Below are 11,330 nucleotides of genomic sequence, written 5' to 3'. Positions count from 1 at the left end.
TTTATTACATTTTAAGATATTTTAATCACAAATGAAATGGCTGTATTGGCCTTTGTATGATTAAACCGAATAACCTTTTGACACTTCAAAATCTTTAAAATACCTTTATATGTAGCAAAATATAATTAAAACCTTTTGGATTCAGTAAAAGAGATCTAATTGTACTACCTTACATACTTTGGATGTCATATCTTTGTTTTTTATTATTATTAAGGCTTTTGGACAAACAAAAATGACCTGTCACGTCATTGTCCCATCTGTTAGTATAGTTAGTTTAGTTTATTTTGCACCATGTGATAAATACTGTCTATACACACACATACTCATTTTTCAAAAAATAATCTTATTATAAAATTATTTTAAAAGTAATACAGTTAAATAAATCAGTTTTTTACTAATTTTTACTTAAATTATGCAATATTCTAAATAAATGAAGCTTCTTCTTTTTTTCTTTTCTTTTTTTTTTTTTTTTTTTAAATGTAATTCTCTCTAAAAACATTAGGTAAGTATGCTATAGTACGTGCTGCACAGCGCCATGAAACTGAGACCGCCTCCAGTGCGCAACGCCCCCTACTCACGGTCCTCGTGCTTGAAAGTTCACTTTTGATTGTTCTCCGTCGTTGTGGGCCAATACAGCGTAAGGTCTGGTAGAGCGATAACCAAATCCCTGAATAAATCAGAGTTAAGGGGGAGTGTTACAATCTACAGTGCAAATCCTCCGCGAAGCCAAGATGACCAAGCGCAAAGGAAAAGGCACCAATAAACAGGACGACAGTTTGCTGCTCTTGGAGACGCCATCTGTAACACCACAGAGGGGATTTAAAGAATATGCGGTGCCTGCCATTGTTATCTTTATTTTTGCTGTCGGGGGATTAACGGCACTCTGGTTCTCCAGCCAGCAACAGCAAACCATCGACAGTCTAACAGAGACAGTCAATGCAATGCAAGTTAGGATAACCAAGTTCCAACAGCAGTTGGGGATGGGTAATGCACAGGTATTTGATTTTGAAAGACTCTACAGTTAGTTAATAAGTGATAAATATAGGAAATTAATTTTTCTTTTTTTATAAATTAACTTTGAAATGAAAGAATTAAGTTTCCTTCCTTTTACGCACAGGAAAACAATTTGTGCGCACTGGAACATTTTGTACTAGGCACATAGTACTTGCTCAAGTTTATATATTATGGTGTACATATTATATTATTGGTTATTTGATTGTAAAATACTTAATATTTACAGGTCTGAATGCATGCCTCATGTGCCCTTTGAATATTCCATTCGCTGAATTGTGTCATGTGGCTTCCAGGCCATTAATAGTCTGTTCTGAGCAGGATCATGTTTCCTTTTGCCAGGCTGGCTTGTTTAAAAGACATTATACAAATGGGATTCAAACCAACATGTAAAAGTGATATAAATAAACATTTAAATTACTCCTCCATCTGAAAGGTGGTCAACACTGCATTAGTAGTGCAATGAATTAAAGTAACCCATTCGTTTACAATTGTCAAACATTTTTCTTTCACTGATGGTCATTCTAGAACTGCAGCACCAAAAGCTGTACCAGTACCATCATACCATTAACTTTGTAACTTTGAATTAAAGTGCTCATTTTCAAAAAATCTAGTCTAAAGTTATTGTAAAAATATTAAATCCTTAGCATAATTAGTACTTTAAATTAGTAAAAGTTTATTTGAACATAATATGAATGAAAGGAAAAGTCACTATTTTAAATATCAGTGGTTTACAGCAACTATACTCAATAGGCCCTTTGTGGAAAACACTCTAGGAAATCTTTCCAGGTCAGTTGGAGAAGTGAGAGGTTAATCGTAACCACATGGCGTTTTTGGATACACGTGATTTTGCAGTTTAAATTTCATTTAAAAACCTCATAATGCTTTAAAATGGCAGTGGTGTTGGGCTTTTCAAATGTATAATATTAAGATAATCAAATTATAATAACATTAAAAGTATACATTTTAATTATAGATTTCTTTAAAAACCTTGGTAACTATCTAATCATCAGGGGCCAGTTTTTCAAAAGTAATCTGATCAGATTTTGGCTATCGGATTGGATCAAATCTTGAAAATGGGTTGTTCAACTGGAAAAAAGTATTCTGAAAACAGATTAGATCACAAAATCCAATCTTGGCTTTGATCTGGATAAAATCATCAGTTTGTGTTGTTCAAAACTTTTTAGTAAGATTGGGATACCTTTGATCCAAAAAATCTGGATTATACTGATCCCATTAGAAGGGTGGATTTCAGGGACAACAGAGCGTATGAGCCACTTATAAATTCAGCTTTTTTTATATCCTAAATTATTCACAGTGGCCTTGTATGAAATAACTGAATTACTATAACACTGTAGATTGTATGTATGATTGATGAATTTTCAGATGCAAATTGCAGTTGTAGATTGACATAATACTGGACTGAACCAACACTAACAGAGGCTGCTAGGTTAGGCTCAAGAAATGGCTAATTGAGTGATATGTTGCATATTGATTAGATGAACACTTGAACTTCATTGCAATTCAAATATGTTGTCTATATATCTAGATCGCCAATGTGGGTGTTTTTGAAGAGCGTCTACAAGCACTGGAAGAGGCCTACACGCAGGCCCAAAAAAAGGCAGACGTCGCACTGGCCACCTCAGAAAAAATCAAATCTACTGATCTCCAAAGCCAAGTCTGGTCCCTTCAGTCTGAAATGAATGGCAAACTTTCTGAGCTCCAGCAGGAGTTTGTTTCCACAGCAACGTTGAATGCAGTGGTGAAGAATAAGACTGAAGAGATTGAAGCTCTAAGGCAGAGGCTTAATTCTATCTTCACTGCTAACTCTGAGGTTGCTGTTACCATTTCTGGGCTCACAGACGCTGTTTTGGTTACCAAATCACGTCTCGACGAGCAGATGTCTACTGTACAGGGTCTCACATCTGAGCTGGAGGAACAAAGAATGGAACTTACAAGCCTGAAGGAATATTTTGCTAGAAACAAGAAGGCTCTTGAAAGAAACAGACAAGAGGTGATAGACATTAAGTGAGTAGGGGTTTTGTGGGATCTGGATTCTCTTCAGTGTTTTGGGTCTTTAGCAGTTTAGTGTTGTTACTGATACTAATTATTCCTAATTCATCTTTATTTGATCTCTCTACCAGGGATCTGCTGGAGACGGAACAGACAAGAAGGTCCCAAGCTCTTGAGGAGCAGCTTATGGCTGTCCGTAGGAGTCTGGAGGACCATCAGAAGAGTACTCATAACCTTCACTCTCACCTTGCCTCACAGCTTGAGATTGTCCAGAGTCAGGTATATTACTGACTGTTTCATTTTTTTTCATATGTGATCATTTTGGCATTTGGCACAATGTTGTTTGTGTATTTCAGATGTTATCTGAAAGCCAGCAGTCCAGTTTAGAGGAAGATATTCCAGAAGAAAACCAGCAAGTGGAGCAAGCAGCAACTCAGGAGGAAGTTCCAATCAAGGATCAAAAGGATCAACCCATTACTGAGGAGGAAACCATAGCTGAGGAGGTTCATGTTGAAGAAGAGGAGCAAGTGGTACCCAAGGAGGAAGAGCCAGCTGAGGAGGTTTATTTCCACAGAGAAAAACCTGCTGAAGAGCAAGTTGGTGAGAATGAAATTCCTGAGGAAGCTGAAGTAAAAATAGATGTATCTGAGGAGCAAGTAACTGAAGAGGATGAGCAAGTTGTAACTGAAGAAGATGAACAAGCTGATGAGGTTTCACTGCACAAGGAAGAAGCTGAGGAGGAAGCAGTAACTCAAGAGGATGAAATACCTGAGGAGCTGCAGGTATCTGATGAGATAGAACCAGCTGAGGAGGTTCAAGTCCTGGGGGAAGATGAAGCTATTGAGAAGCGAGAAGTAACTGAGGAGAATGTGATACCTGAGGAAGTTCAGGTCATGGATGGAGATGTTTTTGAGGAGCAAGCACTAACTCAGGTGGATGAAATAACTGAGGAGATTCCAATTCAAGAAGAAGAAACTGTCATGGAGCAAACAGAAAGCATTCTTCCTGAGGAAGACCCAACTTCTATGGAGGAGATGGAAATTGACGTGAGTATGGCTGAGGCTGTGGAGAACTTCTCACAAGATCATGTGGTTGAAGTCGAAGATATTAGTCAGGATGAGATGCCACAGGAGCCATTAGACGAAACTGTGAAGCAGAAAGACTTGGAAGAAGTTGAAGAAGATGTGCAAGACTCTGAGGAGGAAGAAGAACCTGCTGAGGACATTGTGGAAGAACTAGATGAAAAAGACATTTCTGCCAATGAAAGTTAAGTTACTGAGATAACGCTTCAAAATAAAAGACTTTTCTGAGGACTTGAAATTATCCCATTTCCCTACTGAATTATGTGAAACATGATACTTCACATTTGTTGAAATGTTCCTCAGTCTTATACTTTGCACTCAAAAGTGAACTTTGAACCTAGCAGCGATTTTTCAAATCTAATGATGAATTTTTCTAGTGATATCTCTTAAAATCTTGAATTGCTCTGTTTACACTGAAATGTAGAGAGGGTTGATATTGTTTTACTAGGTTACACATTTAAAGAACTGCAGCGTTTTTCATACAGTGGTTTGCCAGCTCATTAACCTCAGGAGTGTTGCTTCAATAAAATAGCTTTTTATGTTTTTTACTATTTCCCTGTCCCTGCCTCTCTTCTGGAGTTAAGCTGTCTGTTGAAATGGGAAACGTGCTGTGTGTGTGTTTATTTGTAGCTCTTAGGTCAGGGGTTCAGGAATGTGCCGCTGATCTTGGGCACTGGGGACATGTGTGTCCCATTTGTAACTATAGTGCTGATTTGAGCTCATCAAATGCCTGAAAGATGAGATGTGTTGTGCCCTTCTCAAGCAAACCACAATTCTAAGGCAAGAGATGTTGCTAATTAAATTTTGATTATCTATAGTTGAATAGGGATAGAAGTGATAAATGAGAATAGACTAAGATTTAAGAATAATACCAAAAAGGTATGAATATGATGCCTTAAAGGATTAGTTCACTTTCAAATAAAAATTACCCCAAGCTTTACTCACCCTCAAGCCATCTTAGGTGTATAAGACTTTCTTCTTTCTGATGAACACAATCGGATATATATTAATAAATATCCTGATGCATCCGAGCTTTATGATGGCAGTGAGTGGGATCAACAAGCATGAGCTAAAGAAAGTGCCTCAATCCACATCCATTTATCATAAACATACTTATGATGGATTAATAAATCTTATGGGGGTTAATAAAGGCCTTCTGAAGCCATGCGTTTGTGTAAAAAAAATCCGTATTTAACAACTTATGAAGTAAAATATCTAGCTTCCACCAGACCTCCTTCAGTATTCAACTTGCAGTTCAAAAAGCTTATGCTACATCCTACGCCTTCCCTATTCAACTTACAGAAAAAGCTTAACTGACGCAACGCCAGTTCCATTTTTTCCATAAGGTGAATACTGAAGACGGTCTGGCAGAAGCTAGATATTGGATTACGTTTATGATGGATGGATGTGAATGGAGACACTTTCTTCAGCTCATACTCATTGATCCCGCTCACTGCCATTATAAAGCTTGGATGCGTCAGGATATTTATTAATATAACTCAGATTGTGTTCATCAGAAAGAAGAAAGTCATATACACCTAGGATGGCTTGAGGGTGAGTAAAACTTAGGGTAATTTTCATTTGAAAATGAACTAATCCTTTAACACTTTACACACCATCTTAATCATCTTAATGACGCTGAAAAATGAAAATTGTTTATTTTCTTTATTATTTACGGTGAAAAATGACCCGGACATGTTTTTGACAGGCTTTGTGGAATCCGTCAATGTCGAGACTTTTATTATGAAAGATAATGGCCGCCCTTGTTGTGGTCTACTTCATAATTCAGTTCGTTTGTGTTCTGTAATGCGGGACGGTGTGCGAGAGAGGGGTTCACTGTCTCCTCGTGCCTCAGTCCTCCCCGCAAGGAAACATATTAATGATATCAGGGGGGTTACAGTCATCTCGGGGGGTTTCTGCAGTCCGAAACAAGTCAGCTCTCTATCTGTTATTGGGGAATGAACGACGAGAAAAGCCCGGATAACGGCAAGAGAAACTCTGGGTATACCAGGTAAAAATGAACCCCTCACCGGCTTTTAGCTCATAAATGAACACGACAAACAGATTTGTTTTTGTTATTTTGTAATAAATTTTTAAATGGCAAGACAAACAGAACATGTGTTTCCTGCCTTCCAACACATTTTAAATCTAACCGCTCTGAACTGACATTCGAATCACTAAAATCGATCCTTCGAATCACTGTCTAAAATCTGGAATGCACCGCAAGACTTTTAAAATCGGAACAATTTAAAACACTAGGCATCATACACACCTGCCGACTTTGTAAATGGTTACAGATGGAAAACTGCGCATCATACACTTCTACCGAGGGACACACACCACTAGTGATGGGGAGTCGACTCTCATTGCCGACTCCGTTGCTGTGTCTGAAATCGCTCACTCGTGCGCAAGAGACCTGGAGCTGTTGCAGAAACAACGTCACGTCATAGTTTTATCATAATTGTAGCTTATTTACATTAAAATAACAGGCAGTTAGGCTATGTTGTAATTATATACCTCCGTGACAGCTTTATGCTTTCATCGGTTTTTATTAAATTGATTTGCCATGGTTTGTATTCATAATTATTAAACTAATCATATTTTAATAAATAAGTTTTAGAAATGCATTAACTAAAAGTAATTTAAAAAATGGCTCTTTGGTCAAAAAAGGTTCCCCTCCCCTAGTCTAAACTGATCTCATCATCAGTATGACTGTATAATTCGAATTGAACAGTCGAGTTAACGATGCCCAGAATGCAGCTCACTAAATCAAACAAAAATCATTCTGATTTTTACATGATTACATAATGTAATAGATATGAACTTGAATCACTGGCATCTCGATATTTTGATAAATAACTTTTGCTTAAGCTTGTAATGTTATTATTTAACACAGGGTGGCAATGCATACCTAGTTTTGTGTAATTTGTTGAGAGAAAGATATTGTCTTACCTGGAAATCTGACACATTTAGAGTCTGATTAGACTTGAAAATGAGCAAGACTGTTGCTGGCTGCACACTGAATCCAGTACAGACTGAAGAAGTCCAGCAAAACATTTTTTATTTTATAATTTGCATCGTGCAAAAAGTGCATTAGACTGTATTTCTCCATGTGTTTCTGTGTTTCTCTGTTTACAGTATTGAGCAAATGCTGGCTGTGAACCCCGGGAAGACGCCCATCAGTCTGCTGCAGGAATATGGAACGCGGATAGGCAAGACTCCAGTGTACGACCTGCTGAAGGCTGAGGGTCAGGCCCACCAGCCCAACTTCACCTTCCGCGTGTCTGTGGGAGACATCAGCTGCACCGGCCAGGGCCCCAGCAAGAAAGCTGCCAAGCACAAAGCCGCCGAAGCTGCCCTGAAAATGCTGAAAGGAGGAATGCTGGGAGGGATCGGAGGAAATGGGATGGAGGGAGACGGGTTTGTCGGGATTGATATGGAGGGAGAATGGTAAAGATCTTATTTTGTGCCTAGAGTCCATTTGAACAGAAAATGCGTTATATGAAATACAGAAATACGTTGGCATAATCAAAAAATTACGAGGTTTCTGTCTTTACATCATTGTGTTTTAGCTCTCAGTCAGAGATGAAATCATCAAATTCAACACAACAAGCTGAGTGCAATCCTGTTGGAGCTTTGCAGGTGAGCGATCATGATCAAGACCCTTGTCCTTCATTGAACTGCAGATTTTGTATGTGCTTTGTACTTAATAGATTACAAGTCAAAGAAAAGAGGTCTGCGTGTGCTGCTTTTTGATGTAGCAATTAAGCATGCATAATATAGACTGATATTCGTGTTTTTTAATGATCACCCTCTATTAAGGCCAATGTCGGAAGCATATAATGTCAGGGCTTACCTCCAGTTTAAGCTGTGTGTGTGTTTTTATATATATTTAAAAATATAAACAATGAAAAAAAGCCAAGGCTCATTGATGCACGTGGGGAGCGAAGGCTGGCCCGTGTGGTCCGATCCAACAGACGAGCTACCGTAGCTCAAATTAGTCAAGAAGTTAATGCTGGTTCAGATAGAAAGGTGTCAGAACACACAGTGCATCGCAGTTTGTTGCGTATAGGGCTGCATAGAAGCAGACCAGTCAGGGTGCCCATGCTGACCCCTGTCCACCGCTGAAAGCGCCAACAGTGGAACTGGAACTGGACCATGGAGCAATGAAAGAAGGTGGCTATATATATATATATATATATATATATATATAATATACATACAGTACTGGTCAAAAGTTTTTTAATGTTTTCAAAAGAAGCCTCTTCTGCTCATCAAGCCTGCATTTATTTGATCCAAAATACAGAAATAAAAACAGTAATATTGTGAAGTATTATTACAATCTAAAATATTTTTTATTATTATATACTTTAAAATATCATTTATTTCTGTGATGCAAAGCTAAATTTTCATCAGCCATTACTCCAGTCTTCAGTGTCACATGTCCCTCCAGAAATCATTCTAATATGCTGATTTATTATCAATGTTGGAAACAGTTGTGCTGCTTAAATTTTTTTTTTATAACCTGTGATACATTTTTTTCAGGATTCTTTGATGAATAAAAAGTAAAAAAAAAAAAAAAAGAAGAAGCAGCAGCATTTATTTAAAATAAATATTTTGTAACAATATACACTACTGTTCAAAAGTTTGGGGTCAGTATATTTTTTTTCTTTCTTTCTTTTTGGAAGAAATTAATACTTTTATTCAGCAAGAGTTATATTGTTAGAAAATATTTCTATTTTATATAAATGCTGTTATTTTTAAATTTTTATTCATCAATGAATCCTGAAAAATCTATCATAGTATCCAAAAAAAATTAGCAGCACAACTGTTTCCAACTTTGATAACTAAGTATCAAATCAGCATATTAGGATGATTTCTGAAGGATCATGTGACACTGAAGACTGGAGTAATGGCTGATGGAAATTCAGCTTTGCATCACATAAATAAATTATATTTTAAAGTATATTAAAATAGAAAACCATTATTTTAAATTGTAATAATATTTCACAATATTACTGTTTTTTTTCTGTATTTTTGATTAAATAAATGCAGGCTTGATGAGTATAAGAGACTTCTTTCAAAAACATTAAAAATAGTAATGTTTCCAAACTTTTGACCGGTACTAATATATATATATATATATATATATATATATATATATATATATATATAACAGCTCAAACTGGAGATTATATATTTTTATAAAAATGTTTATAAAAATCTTTAACAGGATCTTTAACCAAATAAATTGCTCTTTGATATATCTTTTCCAACCTTTTTTTTATTTGTAAAGAAGAATTAGCCATAAAAAAAATATAATACAATAAAATACAATTTCCACAGGAACTAGTAGTGCAGAAAGGCTGGCGTTTACCTGAGTACACAGTCACTCAAGAATCTGGACCTGCACACCGCAAAGAATTTACAATGACCTGCAGGGTGGAGAGATTTGTTGAGATAGGTACATCTTTTTTTTTTTTGGTCTGTAGTCAATATTTCTAAATATGCAACCCATTCAAAGGATTTTGATGTTTCTTTGTCAAAACAGTCTTCTTAATTGTGTTATATTGTTTTGAAGGTAGTGGCACATCAAAAAAGCTTGCTAAAAGAAATGCAGCAGCAAAGATGCTCTCTCGTATCCATGATGTACCAGTAGACATGCGTAGCAGCCATGAGGCCGAAGCAGAAGATGACACCTTTAGTACAGTAAGATGTGCATTATTTAGTAATGGGGATTATGCTGTAGTCTCAGTTTCAGTGTGGTTTCAATAATTTAAAAATTAATCTTTTTTCAACAGCAAATGGGCAACAGACTAGAGGGAGGGAAGTCTAAAGGTCTCGGCTGCACATGGGACTCTCTGCGGAACTCGGCTGGAGAGAAAATCCTACAGTTGCGCTGTCATCCTCTCGGCCAGCCCGACTCCAATGACTCCAATTTCTGTTCTGTCCTTCGTGAACTTTCTGAGGAACAACGCTTTGACGTCAGCTATTTGGACATAGGTGAGATACAAGGCTAGTCTAACAAGCCTGTCAAATCATTTAGGTGTTTTAATGAGATATTGAAACCACTAACTTCTCTGCTCATGTGAATAAGCAAAGTGAGAACCAGCCTTAGTGCTCGATTAGATTCTGAAGACGGATGTCTTTTAAAAATTGACTATTATTTGGACTCTTTTTGTTCATTCAGAGGAGCGCAGTTTGAGCGGCCTTTACCAGTGTCTGGTGGAGTTGTCCACGCAGCCGATTACCGTCTGCCACGGATTTGCCTCCAGCCTGGATGCGGCACGTGCCAGCGCTGCCCACAATGCCCTTCAGTACCTCAAGATCATGGCAGGGGGGAAATAAGTCACAGTAACAGCTCACCTGTAACTTTTACAGGAAAATCAGGTGATTTTAAGTTTAACTCTTCTACCACCAGTTCTGTGGCGGGGCAGTATAATGGTCTGCAAGGCCCCTGTGTTGAGTTTTTACTGCTACCAGATATGAACCCAGTTGGAGGACGTACTGATTGCATAATTTTCTTCTTGAATATGACACCAAAAAAGTGTACCCTTGCTCCACAGTGCCTCCAAACAAAGACAGGGTACACTTAATTTGAAACCTGAGGACAAAGGTTCACAGGTGTTCCATGTGAGTAAAACAGTGAATTTATTTCTGAAATTCATATTTATTTCTCCACAAATAATTTGCCCAGAAGTCAACTTTTAACTTTCCCTCTGAATTTTTTTCTTTTTTCATTTAAATTATGGCATATATACTTTGTTGTGTGAACTTGATGAATTGATGAAATTAAAACTGATGGCATGACTTTTTTTAAAACATTGTAAATATTTCACTTTTGTATACTTATTTTAATTTCATCATATTTTAGTAATAGAAGTTATTCCTTAACATTTATTTTGTCTCATAGAATATATCTGTAAAATCAAGCCTTTGAAGCTATAATATCTTTTCATAGGCCTGACAGTTTGTGTTAAATATCTACCTCTGTGTAATTGTTTCTGCCTCCCAGGCTTCATCATTACATTCGGATTGGCAAAAATTGAACTCTGTAATGTTCATATTCTGTGTAATAGTATATATGACCAACAGTAGTACTGTGAAGACAGATGTAATTTGTACCAAATTGGGTAATCTATTGGATATTTTATCTTGAACAATAAACTGTTGAAATTTATATTATCTTATGCATTGATTTTTGGCAATTAGTCATTTAGCAAA

General features: G+C 36.9%; 2 protein-coding genes across 2 annotated transcripts; both read left to right on the top strand.

The window, feature by feature from the left end:
* Positions 1 to 524: 524 nt before the first annotated feature.
* Positions 525 to 4,654, top strand: zgc:66479 (uncharacterized protein LOC327541 homolog). The gene is made up of 4 exons (XM_051898179.1): positions 525 to 995; positions 2,561 to 3,039; positions 3,156 to 3,303; positions 3,381 to 4,654. The coding sequence occupies exons 1-4, from the start codon at positions 732 to 734 to the stop codon at positions 4,293 to 4,295; spliced, it is 1,806 nt and encodes a 601-aa protein (XP_051754139.1). The 5' UTR covers positions 525 to 731; the 3' UTR covers positions 4,296 to 4,654.
* Positions 4,655 to 5,854: 1,200 nt separating this feature from the next.
* Positions 5,855 to 11,286, top strand: tarbp2 (TAR (HIV) RNA binding protein 2). The gene is made up of 7 exons (XM_051897056.1): positions 5,855 to 6,117; positions 7,245 to 7,556; positions 7,679 to 7,748; positions 9,453 to 9,570; positions 9,688 to 9,815; positions 9,908 to 10,109; positions 10,297 to 11,286. Exons 1-7 carry the CDS (start codon positions 6,065 to 6,067, stop codon positions 10,452 to 10,454), a joined length of 1,041 nt encoding a protein of 346 aa, XP_051753016.1. The 5' UTR covers positions 5,855 to 6,064; the 3' UTR covers positions 10,455 to 11,286.
* Positions 11,287 to 11,330: the final 44 nt, after the last annotated feature.

The sequence above is a fragment of the Ctenopharyngodon idella genome, chromosome 6 (assembly GCF_019924925.1).
Source record: "Ctenopharyngodon idella isolate HZGC_01 chromosome 6, HZGC01, whole genome shotgun sequence".
In the NCBI taxonomy this organism is placed as follows: domain Eukaryota; kingdom Metazoa; phylum Chordata; class Actinopteri; order Cypriniformes; family Xenocyprididae; genus Ctenopharyngodon; species Ctenopharyngodon idella.
The sequence above is the reverse complement of the archived record's forward strand: the minus strand, read 5'-3'. Positions and strand labels throughout refer to the sequence as shown.

Coding starts and splice junctions, on each gene's coding strand:
- zgc:66479 (XM_051898179.1), top strand. CDS start 732: ATGACCAAGCGCAAAGGAAAAGGCACCAATAAACAGGACGACAGTTTG. Junction 3,040..3,155: donor CAAGAGGTGATAGACATTAA/GTGAGTAGGGGT, acceptor TCTCTCTACCAG/GGATCTGCTGGAGACGGAAC. Junction 3,304..3,380: donor TTGAGATTGTCCAGAGTCAG/GTATATTACTGA, acceptor TGTGTATTTCAG/ATGTTATCTGAAAGCCAGCA.
- tarbp2 (XM_051897056.1), top strand. CDS start 6,065: ATGAACGACGAGAAAAGCCCGGATAACGGCAAGAGAAACTCTGGGTAT. Junction 7,557..7,678: donor ATTGATATGGAGGGAGAATG/GTAAAGATCTTA, acceptor ATTGTGTTTTAG/CTCTCAGTCAGAGATGAAAT. Junction 9,571..9,687: donor GGAGAGATTTGTTGAGATAG/GTACATCTTTTT, acceptor ATTGTTTTGAAG/GTAGTGGCACATCAAAAAAG.